The following is a 23,206-nucleotide window of genomic DNA, read 5'->3' on the forward strand; positions in this document are numbered from 1 at the left end:
TCACTGTATTTCCATCAAGTAAGGTATTTCATTTCTTATTCCTGTGAAGGACTCTGGGGGTCTTTGGACCCATTTTCAATCATGGGCTGAGAACCCTGAGGATCTTCTCTTGAAAAAAGACATGCTGTAGTTACTTAAATCCATGCAGATTTTGGCATATTAAGGCAATATGTTATGACCTGTCTATAATGGACTCAGCCTGATACTTCCCACTCCGGTCATTCTCTCTTCTCCCCCATTCCATTGGGCAGAAGAAACAAAAGTTTGAGAACACATACCACCAGGCTCAAGGACAGCTTCTAACCCGCTGTCATAAGACTCTCGAATGGACCACTTGTATGAGAAAAATGAACTCTTGGTCTCTGAATCTACCTCATCGTGGCCCTTGTGCAAGGGCACTGCACCTTCTCTGTAACTGTAACACTATATTCTCCATTCTGTTATTGCTTTTCCTTTTGTACCACCTCGATATATTTATGTATGGAATGATCTGTATGAGTGGCACGCAAACGAAGCTTTTCACTGTATCTCGGTACATGTGACAATAATAAACCAATTACCAATTACCAATTACTGATGTCAATGGAACTATTGTGCAATACCCCTGTTGTGCCTTAACAGCCAACACATTTTTACACCAAGTAATCCTTCCTGCCAAGGCCAGAACTTAAGCAGCAATGCTTGGTAATCAATAGGCAGAGTAGGAAGTGAAGGAGAAATTATTTTGCACTAAGTGTGGTAAGAAAGTGAACTCACTTCCTGGTATGTTGGGGGACAAAGAAGTGACAATGGGTCTCGGGAGGAAGGTGACAGGCCCATATCAACAAATGGGATTCAAGGTAATTAAGATATTTGACAGTGGCATACTACACAAGGACAAGTGCAATAGTCTTCTCCTGCTTGAACCCGTTCCTGTCATGCTCTGTTACAACACTTACAGTGTGCAGGGTTTGTAGGAAATGCTTTGCAGCGTTAGACATCCATGGTCAAAGAGCTTGTGTGGGAGGCTTCCTTTAGAGGTCCAGCTATCTTCCTCTGGGTCGTAGCAGTCAAAGGCATCACTGTCTTCAATGGTGTGGTCAGAAGTGATATATCGGCCTCCGGTAACATAGACTTTATTATTTACAACTGTGGCTCCATGATGCATCTTCCTCTCTTTCAGATCGGCACATTTTATAAACTGGCTGCTCTTTGTGTCAAAGGCAATAGTTCTCCTTGTGTATCCTGAGGGAATAACAAGCAAACTTAAAACAAAGCCATCATTCTCAGGTGTAAATGCTGCAAATGGTGGAAATCTGAAATGGAAACAGGAAATTCCAGAAATACTCTGCAGGTCAGGCAGCATCTGTGGAGAGAACATCAGAGTTAACATTTCAGGTTGATGAGCTTCCATCAGAACTGAGGAAGTGAACAGAAGTCACATTTTTCTCCAGTGCTTTCTGTTATTTTGTTTACAGAATCTGGATGGCACTGGCAAGGCCAGCATTTATTGCCTATCCCTAAATTACCCCTTGGGAAGGTAGTGGTGAACCCCTTCTTGAACCACTGCAGTCAATCTGGTGAAGAAGTTCCGACAGTGCTGGTGGGGGGAATTTCCAGGATTTAGACCAGTGATCATGAAGGAACGGTGTGCGATTTGGAAGGGAATCTTCAGGTGATTGTGTTCCAAAGCTCCAGCTGCCCTTGACCTTCTTGTGGTAGAGCTTGCAGGTTTGGGAGGTGCTGTCGGAGTATCCTCTCATTGCTAAAGACATAATAAATCGGTGGAGCACGCGAGCAGCCAGGTCCCACTGCTGCAGGAAGACCATGCGGTCATGGGGGTGCAAGGGCAGAATAGGTTGCAGTTAAATTGGCAGGGCAGGGGTAATTGTGAGCAAATGAGATCCATGACTGGGAGACTGTGGGGTGTCAGCTGGGGAGAGATTAAGAGTACAGGTCAGGTCTGGATGGATTGCAAGGATTACAATCAGCTGTTTGGTGGGTGAGGCTGATGTTGGGTGATATCTTGGGGCATGAAGGATTAGCAGCTGTGAGGCGCGTGTTAATAAACTTATTATTAACATACCTGAAGCAGGGTTCCGTCTGTGGACTTCAGGGGCTGGAAACTGCTCAAGCTGACCCCCTTTAAGTCAAGAAGAAGCAAACCTCTCACAGGCTCCCGCAAGAGAGGTTGCACCAGTCACGGCCTATACTTAGGTGGGATGAAAATGCACCCAACATGCAATGGAACACCATGTGCATATCTGACCGCCACAGTGCATGAGTGGGTCAAGGGATCCAAAAGGAAGACTGCAGATTTTTTTATATTTATCCATTTTTTTCAGGATATGGGCATTGACTGCAAAGACAACTTTTATTACCCCTTGAACAGGGTGGCTCGCTAGGACATTTAAGAGTCAGCCATGTTGCTTTGGGTCTGGAGTCACATACACACCAGATTGTGTAAAATCAGCAGATTTCCCCCTCAAAGGACAAGTGAACCAGATAGATTTTTACAACAATTTATTAGTTTCCTAGTCATCATTTTTCTTCTGCAATATTTTTATTAAATCCATGAAAAAATACAGAATATATGCATCAAAAAAGAGAGTAAAAATACTACTGAATACGTTGTGTTAAATCATGCTTAAGATCACAATACTCTCAATTAATAATCACATATAATAGTTAGTTAATAAAGGAAAAAAATGAAATATTTTATTTAAAAAAAAATCTACTCCCACTACCAAAAACCAAAGCTGTTTGATTGAAAAAACAAGGAAAACCCCTTAAAAACGTAACAGTGTCAGCCAATATCTGCGTTTTAGTCACCAAATCAGAGATTTTGAAAATAATTCAAGAAAGGTCCCCACAAGGTTTGAAAGTCTAAGTTAGATTCAAAAGCTGAACAGCTAGTCATCATTTTTAAATTCCAGATTATTAACTGAAGTTAAATTCCTCAGCTGGCCTGATGGGATTTGAACTTGGATCCTTGGAATGTTGATCTGTGTTAGTTCATGGAATGGAGACACAAGAGACTGCAGATGCTGGAATCTGGAGCAAGAAGCAATCTGCTGGAGGGACTCGGCAGGTTGAGCAGCATCTGTGGTGGGGAAGGGGAAGGAATCCTTTCCCCCAACAGATGCTGCTTGACCTGCTGAGTTCCTCCAGCAGATTGTTAGTTAATTCATAGAATGCTTGGTAAGTCCTGGATCACAATTTGTGTATAACCTTAAAATAAAACAGCACTGTATAGCACACATAAAGTTGTACCAAGCATCAGAAGTTCTAAGCCCTTCTCCTCAACTTTTTGTAAATCAGAAAAGCTTACTTTAATCTAAAGCAACCTAAATCTAAACTTCAGTCAGTAATTTATGTAGGATTCAAATCAAACCAGGGAAAACCTCATTGCCTAAAATTCAGACCCACTAATGTTATCAGTGAGGTGAGTCTAGTACATGAGTTCAGTGCATGAGAGGTGGTGGAGGCAGGTACTCCCACAACGTTCAAGAAGATAAGTTTTTTTTCCTAACAGTTCATGGATAGCGGGGAGAGACTGTGCAGACGTGTGATGTCAGTCAGTAGCACACGCGCGCGAACAGGTTAAAACGAAGACCGCCATATCCAGCAGGCAGCGTTCGGAACAGGCAGCGGAGTGAGAGAGAGCAGAGTGATTGGGCTTTGGCTCAATGGGCTTAGGCGGTAACGGGGCGAGGCGGGTGAGTAGCTGGTAAGTAAAGGTAAGGTTTAACTGTTATTGTTATAGCTTTTAAGTAGAACAAAGCTAGGTAGGGAAGGAATAGTTCAGATGGAGGGCAAGGTGATATGCTGCAGCTGCATGACATGGGAGCTAGTGGACCCTGCTGTGGTGCACGGTGACCACATCTGCAGTAAGTGCTTGAGGCTGGAGGAACTTCGGCTCAGAATTGATGAGCTGGAGTCACAGCTTCAAACACTGCGGAGCATCAGGGAGGGAGAGAGTTATGTAGATGCTGTGCATCGGGAGGCAGTCACCCCCCTGAGAGCAGGTACTTCTAGGGTCCAGGAGGCAGATAGATGGGTGACTGTCAGGGGAGAGAAAGGGAACAGGCAGACAGTGCAGAGGACCCTGGAGGCTGTTGCCCTCAGTAACAGGTTTTCCACTTTGGATGCTGTTGAGGGGGATGACCTACAGGGATCAAGCGGCAGCAGCTAGGTCTCTGGCTCTGGGACTGGTCCTGCCGTTCAGAAGGGAAGGGAGAAGAGGAGGGCAATAGTGATAGGAGACTCGATAGTCAGGGGAACAGACAGGAGGTTCTGTGGACATGAGTGAGAATCCCAGATGGTATGTTCCCTCCCAGGTGCCAGGGTTCGGGATGTCTCTGATCGGGTCCACAGCATTCTTGAGCGGGAGGGAAAACAGCCAGAAGTCGTGGTACATGTTGGTACCAACGACATAGGTAGAAAGAGGGATGAGGTCCTGCAGAGCGAGCTTAGGGAGCTCCGCAGAAGGCTGAAGAATAGGACCTCAAGGGTAACAATCTCAGGATTGCTGCCAGTGCCATGTGATAGTGAAGGTAAGAATAGGAGGAGATGGCAGATGAATGCATGGCTGAGGAGTTGGTGCAGGGGGCAAGGTTTTAGATTTTTGGATCATTGGGATCGCTTCTGGGGAAGGTGAGACCTGTACAGAGTGGATGGGTTACACTTGAACCAGAAGGGGACCAATATCCTTGCAGGCAAGTTTGCTAGTGTGGTTCGGGAGGGTTTAAACTAGTTTGTAAGGGGGATGGAAACCAAAGGGGTAGGTCAGTGGAAGAAGTCAAGTCAGATCTAACATGTAGAGAGGCTTTGAGGAAGGAGAATCAGAGCATAGAGTATAAAAGTAGAAAGGTAGATGGACAAAAGTGCATTTATTAAATGCAAGAAGTATCAGGAATAAGGGTGATGAACTGAGAACTTGGATAGGAACATGGGACTATGATATTGTGGCTCTTGCAGAGACTTGGCTGTCACCAGGGCAGGAATGGATATTGAATATTCCTGTATTTCAGTGTTTTAAAAGGGATGGGGGGGGGGCAGAAGAGGAGGAGGTGTGGTGTTACTGGTCAGTGATACTATTACAGCTGTAGAAAGGCTGGATAATGTAGATGGATCCTCTCTAGAGTCAGTATGGGTGGAAATTAGGAATAAGAAAGGAGCAGTTACTCTACTGGGAGTATTCTATAGGCCCCCCAGTAGCAGCAAGGATACTGAGGAGCAGATTGGGAGGCAGATTTTGGAAAGGCGCAAGAATAACAGGGTTGTTATGGGAAACTTCAACTTCCCAAATATTGATTGGCACCTGCTTAGTACCAAAGGTTTAGATGGGACAGAGTTTGTTAAGTGTGTCCAGGATGGATTCCTGTCACAGTATGTTGACAGGCCGACTAGAGGGAATGCCATATTAGATCTAGTATTGGGTAATGAACCGGGTCAGGTAATCTCTTGGTGGGTGAACATTTAGGGGACAGTGTCATGGACAAGGATGGGAGCAAAGAGGACAGGAAGATATTTAATTGGGGAAGGGCAAATTATGAGGCTATAAGGCTAGAACTTGCGAGTGTCAATTGGGATGACATTTTTGAAGGGAAATGTACCATGGAGATGTGGTCGATGTTCAGGGATCTCTTGCAGGATGTTAGGGATAAATATGTCCCAGTGAGGCAGAGAAAGAATGGCAGGGTGAAGGAACCATGGGTGACAAGAGAGGTGGAATAACTAGTTAGGAGGAAGAAGGCAGCATACATAAGGTTTAGGCAGCAAGGATCAGATAGGGCTCATGAGGAATATAGGGTAGCAAGGAAGGAACAAGAAGGGGCTGAGGAGAGCAAGAAGGGGACATGAAAAGGCCTTGGTGAGTAGGGTTAAGGAAAATCCCAAGGCATTTTTTCACTTATGTGAGGAGCAGAAGGATGACGAGAGCAAAGGTAGGACCGATTAGAGACAAAGGTGGGAAGATGTGCCTGGAAGCTGTGGAAGTGGGTGAGGTCCTCAATGAATACTTCTTTTCAGTATTCACCAAGGAGAGGGGCCTTGATGATGCTAAGGACAGCGTTGGTAAGGTTAATGTTATAGAGCATGTTGATATCGAGAGAGAGGATGTGTTGGAGCTGTTAGAAAATCTTAGGACAGATAAGTCCCCGGGGCCTCCAATATTCCCCAGGCTGCTCCGCGAGGTGAGGGAGGAGATTGCTGAACCATTGGCTAGGATATTTGAGTCCTCATTGTCCATGGGAACAGTACCGGAGGATTGGAGGGTGGCAAATGTTGTCCCCTTATTCAAAAAAGGTAGTAGGGATAGTCCAGGGAATTATAGACCGGTGAGCCTTACATCTGTGGTGGGCAAGCTGTTGGAAAGGATTCTTAGTGATAGGATCTATGAGCATTTAGAGAATCATGGTCTGATCAGGGACAGCCAGCATGGCTTTGTGAAGGGCAGATCATGTCTCACAAGCCTGATAGGATTCTTTGAGGAGGTGACCAGGCAGATTGATGAGGGTAGTGCAGTAGATGTGGTCTACATGGATTTTAGTAAGGCATTTGACAAGGTTCCTTATGATAGGCTTCTTCAGAAGGTCAGAGGGCATGGGATCCAGGGATGCTTGGCCGTGTGGATTCAAAATTGGCTTGCCTGTAGAAAGCAGAGGGTTGTGGTGGAGGGAGGGCATTCAGATTGGAGGGCTGTGACTAGCGGTGTCTGACAAGGATTGGTTCAGGGACCTCTACTTTTCATGATTTTTATTAATGACTTGGATGAGAGGGTAGAAGTGTGGGTTGGCAAGTTTGCAGATGACACAAAGGTCGGTGGTGTTGTGGATATTGTGGAGGACTGTTAAAGATTGCAGAGGGATATTGATAGGATGCAGAGCTGGGCTGAGAAGTGGCAGATGGAGTTCAATCCGGGGAAGTGTTAGGAGTACACTTTGGAAGGACAAACTCCAAGGCGGAGTACAAAGTTAATGGCAGGATTCTGGGTAGTGTGGAGTAGCAGAGATATCGGGGGGTTCATATCCACAGATCACTGAAAGTTGCCTCGCAGGTGGATAGGGTAGTTAAGAAAGCTTATGGGATGTTAGCTTTCATAAATCGTGGGATCGAATTTAAGAGCCGCGTGGTAATGATGCAGCTCTATAAAACTCTGGTTAGACCACACTTGGAGTACTGTGTCCAGTTCTGGTTGCCTCATGATAGGAAGGATGTGGAAGCATTGGAAAGGGTGCAGAGGAGATTTACCAGGATGCTACCTGGTTTGGAGAGTATGCATTATGAGGAAAGACTAAGGGAGCTAGGGCTTTATTCTTTGGAGAGAAGGAGGATGAGAGGAGACATGATAGAGGTATGCAAAATATCAAGAGGAATAGATAGAGTGGACAGCCAGCGCCTCTTTCCCAGGGCACCAATGCTCAATACAAGAGGGCATGGCTTTAAAGTAACGGGTGGGAAGTTCAAGGGAGATATCAGAGGGAGGTTTTTTACCCAGAGAGTGGTTGGGGCATGGAATGCGCTGCCTGGGGTGGTGGTGGAGGCAGGTACATTAGTCAAATTCAAGAAATTGTTAGATAAGCATATGGAGGAATTTAAAATAGGGGGATATGTGAGAGGATGGGGTTAGATAGTCTTAGGCAAGGTTTAAAGGTCGGCACAACATTGTGGGCCGAAGGGCCTGTATTGCACTGTACTGTTCTATGGTTCTCAGTATTTGGATGAGCACTTGACTCACCAAGTTACAGAGGCTCTGGACCCAGTGCTGGGATTTGGAAATGGGAACTTGTATTTTTATAGCAACTTTCACCACCTCCAGATACCTGGAATTTCTTCATAGTCAATTAAGCACTTTTTGGAGTGTGGTTTGTTGTAATTTGGAAGATTGAGCAGCCATTTTGCAATAAGCAAGTACCCAGCACTGTTAATCTGTTGTAGTGATGTTGGTCCAGTGATAAATATTGGTCAGGGCATCATGGGGATCTCCCCTACTCTTGTTCAGCATACTGCTGTGGGATGTAATGTATGAAGGGCATGGGGCTCTGTAATTTGCCTCAAGCCAACAACTTCATGCTCCCTGTGAGGTTCATGAAATTGCACCATAAATACAAAGTAAACACACAGAAGAAGGCTAAGGTTAAGATCCAATGATTCTTTGGAATATTCCCTGCAATATCATTCAACTGTCTGGTCCAAAAAGGGAATAAGTGAATCTAAGGAGTCTCATTTGCACCAGCTGTAAATTGTTCCTAGAGTGGTTTATAATGATTAATTTATTTTCTTCTAAATTTTTATCTCTGTTTCTTTTTATCTCTCTCTTTCTTAATCCAATTGTTCTTTCCCTCACTGTATTTCCCTTTATGTATATTACTTGATCTTAATTCATCCAGAATCCTTCCACGTTCTGTATTTCCTCTATACATAATACCTATTGCTTAAGGAGAGTAGTTGCTGGCCTCAATATTCCCTGTCGGCTCTGGCCCATACATTGCATTTGCTGGGCTGTTCCCAAGATGTGAAGGAGAAAAAATATTCATCTCCTGGGACCCACTCCTAGCCGTCTCATTCTGATAAATTCTGTGTCAATATGTCTGCTCAGGACAGAGTCCTTACCATTAATGCAATGCCTATTGCATCTTACCTCCAATAATAATAATCCTGTCCCCAACCACAGCTGCAGGACCACAGATGTTCTTAACCATTCTTGTCTCCATTCTGAACCATATGTTCCGAGATATGTTGTAAACCTAAATCATTTTACAGAATTAAAAACAAGTGTTACAAGAAAGCTCTTCTGACTAAATATTGCAGCAGGTTTAACCCCCAGTGTCACTAAAAGTGCTTATGCCTGCATTATAGGAGGGATGAAGAGTCTGAAGATATTGATTACAGGTCCTCCCCAGCTTATGAATGCTCAACTTATGTACAGCCCGTACATACGAACTCAGTTCGTGGCCACATCATTGCACCTTGCAGAAAAGTCAGAATGGTTGAATTGAATGCCCTGGTTTAACTACACCTTGCCCTTGGTTGGCCTATATTTTTATTTAAATATATTGCTGGACGAATGTATTTCCGACTTTCAAACTGTTTGGGTTACAAATGATTCTCAGGAACGGAACCTTGTAACCTGGGGAGGACCTGTATAGAAAAGAGAAATTTGAGTGGTGGTGCTCAGAGAACTTTGCAATGGGATTGTTGGAGAGACCGCATTATGTTGCGGCTTTATAAAACATTGGTTAGGCCGCATCTGGGGTATTGCATTCAATTCTGGTTGCCCCATTGTAGAAAGGATGTGGAGGCTTTGGAAAGCATGCAGAAGAGGTTTACCAGGATGCTGCCTGGATAATATGGATCACGAGATAATACAAGAGTGTCACGATTAAATCCAGTTGGGAATTGAAGAGAAACATTTTTACCCAATGAGTGGTAAGACCTTGGGGCTCACTCCCACTGGGAGGGCTGAGGTGAGATGGGTTTAAGGCGAAGCTGGATGAATGCTTGAGGGAGAGAGGAACAGAAAGATGTGGAGATGAGTGAGACAGGTCGGTGCAAGAGGAATCTAGGGGTACAGCATAAACACCAACACAGTTGAGTTGAATACACAGGGGTTAAGTTACTGGTCTAGTTGATATTCAGTGACCTTAACAATTAATCCAGAGGCATGAGCTTGAATCCTGGGGAATTTGATGATTAGTTCTATTTTATGATTTTGGTTCATTTGTAGAATGTTTTACCTCTGATTGTGTCCCATTTCTTTCCTGCTGCAGTGGTTACCCATAGGCAGCTGGGGAATGTGATGATTCATTAAATAAATCTAGTTAAAAAAACTAGTAATGATGATCATGAAACAAGATGATTGTTTTAAACCACATCAATTCACTATTGTCCATCAAGGGAAGGGAATTTGCCATCTTAATGCAGTCCAGCTCTTTGTGGCTCCTGACCCATCCATATGGTTGTGTCTCCTTTGTTCAGGAACACTTAGGGATGGACATTGCCAGCAATGTCTGATCCTGTGAATGAATAAATAAAAATAATAAAGATATTACAGTGCATCTAAATCATTGGTTAGGCCTGAGATTTTTTTCCTTAGGGAAAGGGAATCAAAATTTAGAGGGCATAGGTTTGAGATAAGAGGGAAGAGAGACCTAAGGGGCAACTCTTCACGCAGAGGGTGGTGTGTATATGGAACGAGCTGCCAGAGGAAGTGGGTAAGGTGGGTACAATAACAACATTTAAAAGACATTTGGACAAGTACATGGACAGGAAAGTTTTAGAGGCATATGGGCCAAGTGTGGGAAAATGGGGCTAGCTTAGATGTGCATCTTGGTCAGCATGGACGAGTTGGGCCGAAGGGCCTGTTTCCATGCTGTATAACCCGATGACTTTATGATTCTATAACTGTGTACAGATCTGGGCAACGGACTTCAGGAACTTGAGAGAGTGCAGTGGAGATTTACCTGAGGGTTGGTGGACTTCTCTAAGGTGCAGAGACTATGGTTGAGGTTGAAGCAGAGGAGATTAAGGCGAAGCTTAATCAGGCTGTTTAATATTCTGAAGTGTTTTGGTCAATTAAATAGAGATTTGGTTTCTTGGCATCTAGGTGAGTAACCAGAACAAGACAAGTAAGAAAACACCCATGATGAGAGGAGGAGAATTATTTTTATGCAGTGAGTGATCTGGGATGTGCTGATTGAAAGGGTGATGGAAGTAGATTCACTGGAAGTTTCAAAGAGAAATTAGATAAATACTATAAGATGGGAAATCTGCAGGGCTATGGAGATTGGGCCTAGTTGGATCGCTGTTCCTCAGAGCTGGCATGACCACGATGGGCTGAGTGGCCTCTATGTGCAGTGTAAGTCCAAGAAACAAAATACAGGAAAGCTGCACACAGATATGAGTCATATCATGTGACTTAGTATCAGAATGGATGTAATGGTCTCAGTTATCCTTTGATTGGGTAGCAGCACTGATGGGGGATAGGGCTCTATTGAGTCTGCTTTCCAATGTTTTGTAATTTGGGTCACTTAATCCACAGTAGGTGAATTATTTACCAACTTTTTAACAAACTGTTGGCTAATCACAATCTCTGAACAAAAACTTTGCTCTGGGCTTATCACCGAGAGGTGAAACGTTTGAATGTTTGATGGCAATCATTTATGATCACATTATTTATTGATTGTTTTACTTCTGCAGTCTTGTGTTCTGGGTTTGATGACATTATCTGCTAATGTTCAGTTAATGGAATTTGCATCTTGGTTAAACAGTCTGGGTAGACACTAATCTTCTAAAACAACAATCATCAGGAGAGGCGGGGAATTAATGTCAAATCGGTCTTCCACTGCTTTAGCCACTTCTGGGAGCTTGTATTCAATCCATGCCAAATCATCCTGGCATAGTCGTCCTAAATCCTTGCTGGTGGCCATCCATTAATCCTGAATACTAGTTTGTTTATAGCACAAAAAATTGTGATTAATGGAGCAATTTGAACCTCACAAAAGCTAACCTTGCAGAAAACTTTTTGATGTTTTTGCTTTGTACTGTCTGATTAGCAGCATTATTGAGTGGTGGAATGTAAGGCTGCCAGAATTCTGTGAGTTTAATGACTTCTAATAAATCAAAAACATAACAGTAACAACTATTGTGTCTTTAGAATGGCCAACCACCCCCCAGCCTATTCACTGGAGCATTGGAAAACAAAGCTTAACACCAAGCCACATCAGGGAGACTTAAGGCAGATGACCAAAAGCTTGGCAAAGAGTAGGATTTAAGTGCCTTAGGGCTGGAGTGAAAGGTGGAGTGGTTTAGGGAGGGAATTCCAGAGCTTGGAACCTTGACAGCTGAAGGTATGGCCATCAGTGGTGTTGGCATTAAATCTGGGGATAATCAGAAGTCAAAATTGGTGGAGTGCAGAAAGCTTGGAGGAGGTCACAGAGGTAGGACGGAGTAATTTGATGAGAATTTTTAAACTGAGGCTTTAACTGAGAGCTAATGTGAGCCAGTGTGCACAATCATGAGGGGTGATTAGGGTTTGGGACATGTGGGCAAGTGGGCAGCAGAGTATTGGATGTCCTCAAGTTTGTGGAGGAAAGATGGTAGGAGGCCAGACACCTTGACATAGTCAAATGTCACAACTTATCATTGAGTCATAGAGTCATATAGCATGGAAACAGGCCCTTCGGCCCAACTGGTCCATGCCGACCAAAATTCCCATCTAGCTAGTCCCATTTGCCCACGTTTGGTCCATATCCTTCTAACCCTTTCCTATCCATGTACCTGTCCAAGTAACTTTTAAATATTGTTAAGACTTGTGCTAAGACATCTCCTTTTCTCTGAACACAATTAATCAATAGAGAACAGTTCTGGTGGCTGTACCTGTATCAGGCGAGCAGCATTCTGGACTACATCTTCCCCACCGAAAACGTAGAGGCGTTGGTTGACGGCAGCGGTAGCCGGGTGCAGCACAGCAACAGGCATGGGAGCCATCCTTTCCCAGATTCCGAAAACACTGTCGTACCTGTGCAGTGTGTTCAGTATCTCTTGACTGGGCCCAATTCCTCCCAGAGAAAAAATATAATTCATGTGCGCAAGGCTCTGATGGGAATAACAGGGAAGAGGCATGTCTTTCTCAGAGCGCCAATGGTTCATCTTCAAGGAGAAACTATAAACTCTTGCACTCGTGGTTCTCTTCTTGTTTTCAGTGATCAGTCCTCCGAGGACGTACACGTTCCTGTGTAAACATACACAAGAAGGTTTGTAAAGATGTACAGGAAGCTTTGAAAGGGCCAGCCATTGCTGGTCCATATAGTTATACAAGAACACCTCCCTTGTGGTCTGTTGGTTGCTCTTCCTACCTCCAACGGTGACAAGGAACTCTTGGGAAGCACACCTACGTGGTACGTGCAGCAAGGGCCTGATGTTAGGGCTGTTTGCAGGGCTCAAAGAAAATAACAACCTGAGGGCTGATTCCAAGGTACCTCTGCAAGCAGGTGAGGCCTGGATGAAGGGGTTGTTAGCAATGAAGTGAAAGAGGTAGGTGGGGTGCACATATTGGAGTCGCACCTTCTCGAGGAGCTCGTGTGCGTGTTGCTGCCTGGTCTCCGGGTCGTGGCTGATCCAGGTGGACAGGGTGTCGAATACTTGCTCTTCTTCAGCACGGAGTTCATCGTCTCCAAGGTAGCCCGCAAGCTCAGCACAGGAGAGCTCCTTCAGTTCCTCCGAAGTTGCCACTTCCAGGAAGTGCTCCAGTGCCATTGCCTTGGCCTGTCTCTGCAGACTCTTGCAGTTGAACACTTGCGCCAGCCTTACCATGCCAAGGCAGTTGGCAGCATTTAACTGACTTTGCAAGTACGTTGAACAAGCCTCAAGCACCTTGGGGTACTGGTAAACTGCAGCCGCTTCCATCACAGAGAAAACATTTGCCGCATTTATGGTAATCTCCCCTGTATACACATAATCCACAAGCAGAGTTAGAATGTCCCCATTGATCCCTAACAAGTGGACCTGCGTTAGGAATCTTTCTTTAAAGTTGTGACAAAACATAGCCCAGAAATAGGGACTACTAGATGCCAGAACGTTTCGGTGACAAGGCAGTTCTTTCCCCCCAGCACAGAGAATTACATCAGTCAAAATCTCTTCGTGCCGTAGAGTATTAAGCTGTTTTAACAATCGGTGAGACAGATCCATTTCTTTGAACTTAAATGAGTCCTGAATAACTGCGGGTACATTCATGCTATAAAACAAAAAGATTTTGAGGCATTAAAGATAACCCAGATCTTTTTAAGCAGAAATTCTATGGCATACTTTATGCATTTGTTACAACTTGGTTCAGGAAGAATTAAACATGCAAATAATATAAACATTCTCTAAATGATTCCACACCAATAATGACTTTGTGGATGTGGGTTGATTGTGGATAACAGTGCATTCTAGAGAGTTTCACTTGTTTTATAAACATTTCATGGTGCTCGGCTTGGTTGGATGAAGCCTCAAATTTTATAGCTTTTTTTAAAGATAATTGACAGAAAAGCCATTTGTGGGATGTGTAAAATCACTCTGTGCACTAAGTTGTTGTGATCTAGAACGCACAGCCTAAAAGGGGAATGAAAACTGATTCTACATGAATTTTCAAAAGGGAAATGGAGAGTTGGTTGAAGAAGTCACATTTGCAAGGCTTTGAGGAAAGAGGAAGGGGAGTGGGATTAATTGAAGGGCTCATTCAAAAAGCTAGCTTCATTCTATGCGGTGAGACCCGTCCAGGTTAGACATCCTGCTCCAACTGAGACATGTTGAGTGCCAATAGGGTGGGTTAATGCCAGGGGAGTCTCCAAGTGTCAGGGAAACTCTAGCATGAAACAATTCACACCAAAAAAAAGCATAAAATTCTCTTGCAAAGTTATTACACTGGAAACTGGGGACACAGTAGCTACTGGTCTAGCAATCAGAGTTTGCGACCATTCAGTTCAAATCCTATCATGACAGCTGGTAAATTTAAATAGAAATAATAAAACAAAGTAAATTTCAGCAGTGGTAACCGTGAAACTGCTGGATTGTTAAGCAAACTAATGTTCTTCAGAGGAGGGCATCTGCTGTCTTTATCAGGTCTGGCCTATATGTGACCCCAGACCTACCGATGTGGGTGACAGTACAGAGGCAGTTGGGGATGGACAATAAATGTCAGTGTTATCAGGCACATCCCATTCCATAATTAAAATGATTTTCCTTCTAATTGTCACTGACCCCAGAGAAGAAGGAAAAAGTGGTCAAAAACAATGGGAAGAAATTCATTGGTTTGTTGTGCAGAATTCTGGTTTCTGATTGGTCAGTGTACCACATATTGAATGATCTGATTGGGATGATTGCAGTATCGCCTCATTCCTGAGCTAAGTTCTTTTTCTATTTGTCCAATAAGGTGAAATGATTTCCTGTTCTAGAGTTATTGAGTCATACAGCACGGAAACAGGCCCTTCGATCCAACCAGTCCATGCCGACCAAGATGCCCAACGAAGCTAGCTCCATTTGCCCATGTTTGGTCCATATCCCCCTCAACCTTGACTTGAACATCTGATTGAGAGGCACTCCATCTGGTAATGGGTATTTATGCCAATTACTTCTTTTGCCCAGTAGGTAAGTGACACCTCGAGAATTAGTGCCTCTCAGGCATGAATGAGGTCAAATTGATGTGATATTAGACTTCTTCATCTCGCCTCATCCTTTCTTCTCCAAGCTTACTAACACCAGATAGACACTGTGTCAAAAGAAGTAAGGCCTCTCGATATCAGCAACAAAGGGAAAATGCTCAAGAGTGGACTGTGGAGAGGTAGAATATGAAGGAACCATCATCAAGTTTAAGTAACGCTTGCCCAAATGTGTCCCACCTCAGTCTTCGACCCGGTCCCCTACCTCCTACCCTATTCCTTCCTAAGACCCCGCAAGACACACCCAAACTCCCCAGGAATATTAGAGATTGAATTAAGGAGGACATCCCATTCGTTGGAATGAATGGCAGGTGCAAACACCTCGTGTAGAAGGAGCAATTAGTCATGGAATCTTACCGATTGCATAAAAGAATTCTATTCCCTAATAACATCATTGAGTCAACAATATTTTCAAACTGAGCAGCAAAGATCAGAAGTTTACAAGCTTGAAGACAAAAAGTTACAAGCTTGAAGAAAGACACGAGCTGGTAATGCAGTAAGTTTTAATGTGTTTACACATTTCTGGTAGATTATTAAGTTACCTGAGTTCCAGGGTTAATGGTGTCCAGAGCAAAGTCTTCTGGATTGTGTTGAATTTTCCTCTTTACACCTTCTTTTCTGGTCTGATGCTGTCTGACAGCGGTTCTCAGATGTGCGAGCACAGCCGGAGAATGTGAAGGCCTCACTGTGGTGGTGTCAGTGAAATTTTCCTGAATTAATGTTTCCAGATTTGTTAATAGGCAGACAGTCTTGCTTTGATACTTGTATTTAGTTCAACACTCAGACACAAAACATTACTCACATTCCGAGACTATTAATAGACCAGCATGCACTTTCAACTCACAGCACATGTGACATCTCACTTGCTTGTTTGTGCTAGTGGTAAGATAAGACATGCACTGTTTTGATGTCTCCTCTGAGGCAGGGTGGTCTAATTTTTGCAGCATTTGAAGGGGCCCATCTCCATCTACTTTAAGCTTGGGACACATCCAGAAAGAACTGATTACCAAGTGCCAAACCTGGATTAATTTCCCCAAACCGGAGGTTCCATCAGAACTTCAAAACTAAACCTTGTTTTCAATGTGCTTTGCTTTTCTGAACTTTGTTCTGATAAATTGGTACATAGCAGAGGATTAATTCCACAGATCACTGCAATAGAGTTACAGAGTCATACAGCACAGAAACAGGCTATTCAGCCCAGCTTGTCCATGCCGACCAAATTACCTACCTGAGCAAGTCCCATTTGCCTGCATTTGGTCCATATCCCTCTAAACCTTTCCTACCTATGTACTTGCCCAAATGTCTTTTAAATCTTGCAGTTGTACCCACCTCTACCACTTCTTCTGGCAGCTCATTCCACATACCCATCACTCTCTGTGTGAAAAACTTGTCCCTCAGTTCCCTTTTAAATCTTTCCCCTCTCTCCTTAAACCTATGCCCTCTAGTTTTAGACTCCCCTACCCTGGAAAAAAGACTGTGACCATTCCCCTTATCTATGCCCCTCATGATTTTGTATACTTCTAGAAGGTCACCCCTCAGCCTCCTACACTCCAGGGAAAACAGTCACAGCTCATCCAGTTTCCCCTTATAACTCAAGCCCTCCAGTCCCAGCAACATCCTTGTGAAAAGATTTTGTCCTTGCAGTTTGGAGCAAAGATTTATAATTCCATCCCTCTGAAGTGCTGAATTTCTGCCAACATTTCTAAAGACAGAGTCATCATTCACTAAAATCGGTAGGTTTAAAAAATAATCTGATCCTAGCCCAATGAGAAAATGCCTTCTGATAAAAGATGGAAAAAGAACTGTATTTACGCAGGACCTTTCAAAAGTTAGCTTGTGCGAAAGCACTTTAGGGCCATCTTAAGTGCGATCACTATTGTAGGTAACATGGTGGTCATTTTAAATGCAGTAAGGTCGGCAAACACCAAAGTGACAATGATGAGATTATTTGTTTTAGTGTTGTCAGCAGAGAGAGAAATATTGGCCCCAAGTACGAGGGAGAACAGTTGGCAACACAGTTGCAGCAGTTAGTGCTGCTGCACTAAAATCCAGTGAGCCCTGGTTCGATTCTGACCCCGAGTGTTCTCTGTATGGACATTGCATTTTCTCCTTGTCCCTGTTTCCCCTCACATCCCAAAGAAATGCTGTTAGGTTAATTGCCCCTATTATGTAGGTGGGTAGCAGAAAAATCGGGAGGGGGTGAGTTGATAGGGATGTGAGAAGAGAAACTGGTAAAAAAATTGGTAAGTTGGTTTATTACTGTCACATGTTTCAATGTACAGAGAAAAACTTTGTTTTGCATGCCATCCATGCAGATCATTTCATCACACCAGTATAGCGAGGTAGTACAAGGGAAAAGCAATGACAGAATGCAGAATAAAGTGTAACAGTTACAGAGAAAGTGCAGTGCAGGCAGACAATAAGGTGCAAGGCCATGACGAGGTAGATTGTGAAGTCAAGAGTCCATCTTAACGTACTAGGCAACCGTTCAATAGTCTTATAGCAGTGGGGTAGAAGCTGTCCTTGAGTCTGGTGGGATGTGCTTTCAGGCTTTTGTATCTTCTGCATGATGGGAGGGGGGTGAAGAGAGAATGTCCGGGGTGGGAGGGGCCTTCAATTATGTTGTTTGCTTTACCGAGCAAGAATAGGTAACAGGCAAAGTAGTGAGAGGAAATGGAATTATTATTATCTACCTCCACTCTCCACTCCCCTTACTGGGCTCATTTGCTCATCATTCCCCTCCTTACCTGGTTCTACTAATTGCCTGCTAGCTCCTGCCTCACCCCTCACGTTCACCTCCTTGTACTGGCTATGAGAACATAAGAAATAGGAGCAGGAGTAGGCCATCTGGCCCGTCGAGCCTACTCTGCCATTCTATAAGATCATGGCTGATCTGGCCGTGGACTCAGATCCACCTACCTGCCTTTTCCCCACAACCTTTAATTCCCCTACAATGCAAAAATCTACCTAACTGTGTCTTAAATATATTTAATGAGCCTCTACTGCTTCCCTGGGCAGAGAATTCCACAGATTCACTACTCTCTGGGAAAAGCAGTTTCTCTTCATCTCGGTCCTAAATCTATTCCCCCGAATCTTGAGGCTACGTCCCCTAGTTCTAGTCTCACCTACCAGTGGAAACAACCTTCCTGCCTCTATCTTATCTCTTTCATAATTTTATATGTTTCTATAAGATTCCTTCTCATTCTTCTGAATTCCGGTGAGTATAGTCCCAGGCGACTTAACCTCTCCTCATAGGCTAACACCCTCATCTCTGGAATCAACCTGGTGAACCTCCTCTGCACTGCCTCCAAAGCCAGTATATCTTTCCTCAAGTAAGGAGACCAGAACTGCACGCAGTACTCCAGGTGCAGCCTCACCAGTATCCTGTCTCTCCTCTGTGCTCTCAGTCATGGTTCAGGGTCTCGACCCAAAATATTGACCATCCCTTTGGCTCCACAGATGCTGTGTGACCTGCTGAGTTCCTCTAGTAGTTTATTTATTGCTCCAGATTTCAGCATTTGCAGTCTCTTGTGACTCCCCTGCTCTTCTTTGAAATGGCATCCTGCTGTCATTAAACTGGAAAGAATGTAAAGAAGCTTTATGAGAATGTTGCTAGGACTTGAGGGCCTGAGTTATAGGGAGACGTTGGGCAGGCTAGGACTTTATTCCTTGGTGTGTAGGAGACAGAGGGTGATCTTATAGAGGTGTATAAAATCATGGGGCATAGATGGGGTGAATGCAGGGGAAAGGGAATCAAAAACTAGAGGGCATAGGTTTAAGGTGAGAGGGGAAAGACTTAAAAGGTACTAGAGGGGCAACTTCTTCATGCAAAGGGTGGTGCGTAAATGGAACAAGCTCCCAGAGAAAGTGGTAGAGGTGGGTACAAAACAACATATAAAAGCCACTTATTTGGATGTACATGGTATCAGAAAGGTTTAGACGGATATGGACCAAATGCAGTCAAATGGGACTAGCTTAGGCAGGCACCTTGGTCAGCGTGGATGAGTTAGGCTGAAGGGCCTGTTTCCATGCTGTATTTCTCCGTGACTCTAGCTGCACCTCGAAGGGGGAATGAGGTCCCTTCAAAATCTCATCCAAAGGGAGGCATGTCTGCTGGGCAGCACTTTCTCAATACTTCACCTGGAGCGTCAGACTTGGACACGGGTTCCCAAACTGCGTTATAGCTACCCCCAGGGAGTAGGCATGACCCAGGTAACTGGCTCGGCAGCGGGAGTTGTGCCCAGCATGGCACTGGACAACATCGCTCACTGGGTTCTGGTTTGGTTAATTTCCTGTGGAAGGGAACAGGAGATGAAGAGTAGCAGTAGGTGTTGGTAAATGACAACAGGGCAGCACTTATGGTAAAGCAGCTTGAATGCGATTGCAACTGGTGGGATTTCCTGCTCTTTAGCTTACAATGGAAGCATCATGTGATTTCCAAATGCAGGAGGAGGCCATTCAGCCCTTTGAGGCTGCACTGCCATGCAATACCATCATGGCTGATCCTCTCTCCCAGTGCCATTTCCTCGCTCTCTCCCCATCACTCCTTTAGTGCCTACAAATCTATCCGTCTCCTCCTTAAATATATTCAGCAACTTGGCTTCCACTGTCTTCTGTTGGTGGAGAATTCCACAGGTCCACCACCCTGTGGGTGAAGAAATTTCTCCTCATCTCTATCCTAAATATTTTCCCCTGTACCTGAGACTGAAGCTATGCATTCTGGCAAAATAACCAACAGGAGAATAAATTATCAAGGATTTGCTCACATAAGATTGCACTTCCTTCTGCGATGCCGCTGTTATTTCTGATTTATTTCTAACAGCGACACTCTCTCGTGGGACCGGTCGCTCACTGGTTAAATGCTATGCCACTCATTCTGAGGGTGGAAGTATTTTTGTGTGGTCCCAGTGCCAGGAAACTATTCATCTTGGCTGGAGCCCAGCATAGCAGAGGAGACATCATGGAAAATACCATCAGTCACTCTGTACCTGCACTGCAGTTGACCCACATACAGACTGTTTGGCCGCAAAAGAGTCCCTTGGCTCTGGTCCACGTCAGTGTGATTGTCAACAACAACTTTTGGCTGGCTTTCCTCAGGCTGAATAAATTTGTGGTAAACCCATTCTCTCCAGCAGAGGGTGACTCAGTAAAGGTCTGGTAATGATCACACCCCATGCCAGGCTACCTACTGAATTAATTCGTTCTTTTTCATTCAACCCTACACATTGTTTGTTATAAACCTACTTCATCCGTTTTCTAAATACTTGCTTTGACTCCACACTTGGCCAATTTTGGTATTGGTTTATTACTGTCACATGTACCGAGATGGAGTAAAAAGCTTTTGTTTTGCATGCCATCCAGACAGATCAGGCCATACATATTTGGTCGAGGTAGTAAAAAGCAAAACAAAATGCAGAATATTGTGTTGCAGTCATGGAGAAAGTGCAGTGCAGGCAGACAAATAAGGTGCAAGGGGCAAGACGAGATAGAATGAGAGATCAAGAGTTCATCTTTTAGCATATGAGAATTCTGTTCAGGAGTCTGATAACAGCTGAATAGAAGCTGTCCTTGAGTCTGTGCTCTCATGCTTTTGTATCTTCTGCCCAACGGGTGAGGGGAGAAGAGAGAATGACCAGGGTGGAAGGGGTCCTTGATTATATTGGCTGCTTTCCTGAGGCAGCTGGCCTCAGTGTATTCGGAGTCAATGGAAGGGAGGTTGGTTTGTGTGATTTTTTTGTTTTAGTTGTGGCTGAGCTGGATTTATGTTGACTGAAGTATATAAATGGCAGCTAATTGAGAATCTCAAGTGGGGTTACTGTGGGGCATTGTGGAATTGCTCAAAAGCCATTTTCTTTCCTGATGCCTTGGGGTTCCAGTTTAATCTAACCCTTAGCTAGTGTCTGGCTCATAACCAAGCTCTCAACAACAACAACATAACCTTCCATTTATATGCCCTTCAGATCCCTTTTAAATCTTTACCCTCTCATCTTAAACCTATGCCCTCTAGTTTTTGGCTCCCTTTCTCTGGGAAAAAGACTGCGTACATTCACCCTATCGATGTCCCTCATGATGAGGATGTCGGGGGAATAAAAAATGTAGGATTACTATTAATGGGTGCTTGATGGTCAGTGCAGACTTGATGGGCTGAAAGGCCTGTTTCCATGCTGTATCTCCCTGTGACTCTATACTTGTTTATGATTTTAATGCTGAGGGAAGGGAGCCTCAGATCTACCAGTCTTGTAATGTGTAGTTGTGAATTATTTATATATTAGATGGAAAGGCTTGTAAAACCCAATCAATATGCCAAGCCAGTTTTGAGAGAAGTTCCTTTCTGTCCCCTTTTGGCCAGTAAATACAGGGTCACTGAAGCCAAAAAGCTGCAGATGCCGAAAATCTGAAATAAAAGCAGGAGATTCTGGAAACACTCAGCAGGTCAGGCAGCATATGCGGAGAGAGATACATACTTAAAGTTTCATTGATGCCAACAACCTGAAGCATTAACTACATCTCTCTCTCCACAGATTCTGACTAACTTGTTGAGTATTGCCAGGGTCACAGGAAGATTAGAATGGGAAGAGCTTATTCAGCCCATTGAGCCTGTTCTGCCGTTGACTGAGATTGTGGCTAACCTATGAGATAACTCGATAGAATCACCTTTCCCTTTATCCTGTAACATCTTTGGCTAACACAGTTATGTCAAGCTCATATTTGAAAACATTAATCTGGCATCAACTGAAGTTTGTGGAGGTGGCTTCAAATTTCACCCCTCCACTGTGGCCTTGAATTTTGAACATTCCACGCCCAAACACCCCAAGCCAGCAAAAATACTGCCCCTCTGTTTACCTGATCAATTCCCCTTAATATCATTGATCAAATCATCCCTTAAGCTTCAAAATTCCAGAGAGTGCAACCCTGTGAAACCTGTCCTTGTAACTAAACCCCCATACCAGGATATACACAAGATAGTTGTGTCTAACCTGTCCCTCTTAGTTTTGGTACCATTGACCCCAAAGAATGTTTTGGAAGTGAAGTACTGGAGAGGAGTTTTCTTCAGGATAAGCAAAAGAAATGTAAATTTTTTATCCCAGACTGAGGTGCTATAAGACCCACTGATCCACTGATCCCTCAAACTCCTCCCTGCCAAGCACCCAACCCTATGAATCCCAGCAGCCCCCCAATGGAGACGTCAATCTCCAAATCCCTCTCCCACTCTGCCCAAACCTTGACACAACCAAACAAGCTCCCATCCTTTGTCCCGCCCACTCCCCAAACAATAGTACAGACTCAGATCAGGCCCGCAACCAGCAGACATTACTAACCATCCCCACCAACCTCCTCATCATCTCCACAACCTGGCCATGGGAACTGCAGGAGGTCACCAGAAGGTCCTTAGCGTTCTGCTGTCACATCCATGGGTGCACTAAGGACTTCCAGGCCAACATATTGAATCTGGGATACCACACATGTAATACTACCTGTCCAAGGTCGAATCACACCGACCCTCACCATCAAATGGTGTTCAATCCAGATAAGCGTGAAGCGTTGCATTTGGGAGTCAAACCAGGGTAGGACTTATACAGTGAATGGTGGAGCCCTGGGGAGTATTGCAGAACAGAGGGACCTAGGAGTACAAGCAGATGGTTCACTGAAAGTGGTGTCAAAGATAGACAGGATGGTGAAGAGGTGTTTGGCACACTGGACTTCATCAGTCAGGGCATTGGGTATAAGAGTTGGGACATTATGTTTCAGTTACACAAGACATTGGTGAGGCCGCACCTGGAGTATTGTGTACAGTTTTAGTCACACACTTATCGGAAAGATGTCATTAAGCTGGAAAGGGTGCAAAGAAGATTTACAAGAATGTTACCAGGACTCGAGGGCCTGAGTTATAGGGAGAGGTTGGGCAGGCTAGGACTTTATTCCTTGGAAAGTAGGAGACTGAAGGGGTGACCTTACAGAGGTGTATAAATTAGTAAATTGGTTTATTATTATCACATGTACCAAGACACAGTAAAAATCATGAG

General features: G+C 44.2%; 1 protein-coding gene across 1 annotated transcript; it reads right to left on the reverse strand.

Annotated features, from left to right (window-relative positions):
- Window positions 1-934: 934 nt before the first annotated feature.
- LOC127574498 (kelch-like protein 38) lies at window positions 935-13,716 on the reverse strand. Its single transcript, XM_052023527.1, has 3 exons — window positions 12,361-13,716; window positions 8,624-8,729; window positions 935-1,224 (listed from the first exon to the last, which is right to left on the reverse strand). The coding sequence occupies exons 1-3, from the start codon at window positions 13,714-13,716 to the stop codon at window positions 935-937; spliced, it is 1,752 nt and encodes a 583-aa protein (XP_051879487.1).
- Between the last annotated feature and the right edge of the window lie 9,490 nt (window positions 13,717-23,206).

This window comes from Pristis pectinata, chromosome 9 (genome assembly GCF_009764475.1).
Source record: "Pristis pectinata isolate sPriPec2 chromosome 9, sPriPec2.1.pri, whole genome shotgun sequence".
NCBI classification, from domain to species: Eukaryota; Metazoa; Chordata; class Chondrichthyes; order Rhinopristiformes; family Pristidae; genus Pristis; species Pristis pectinata.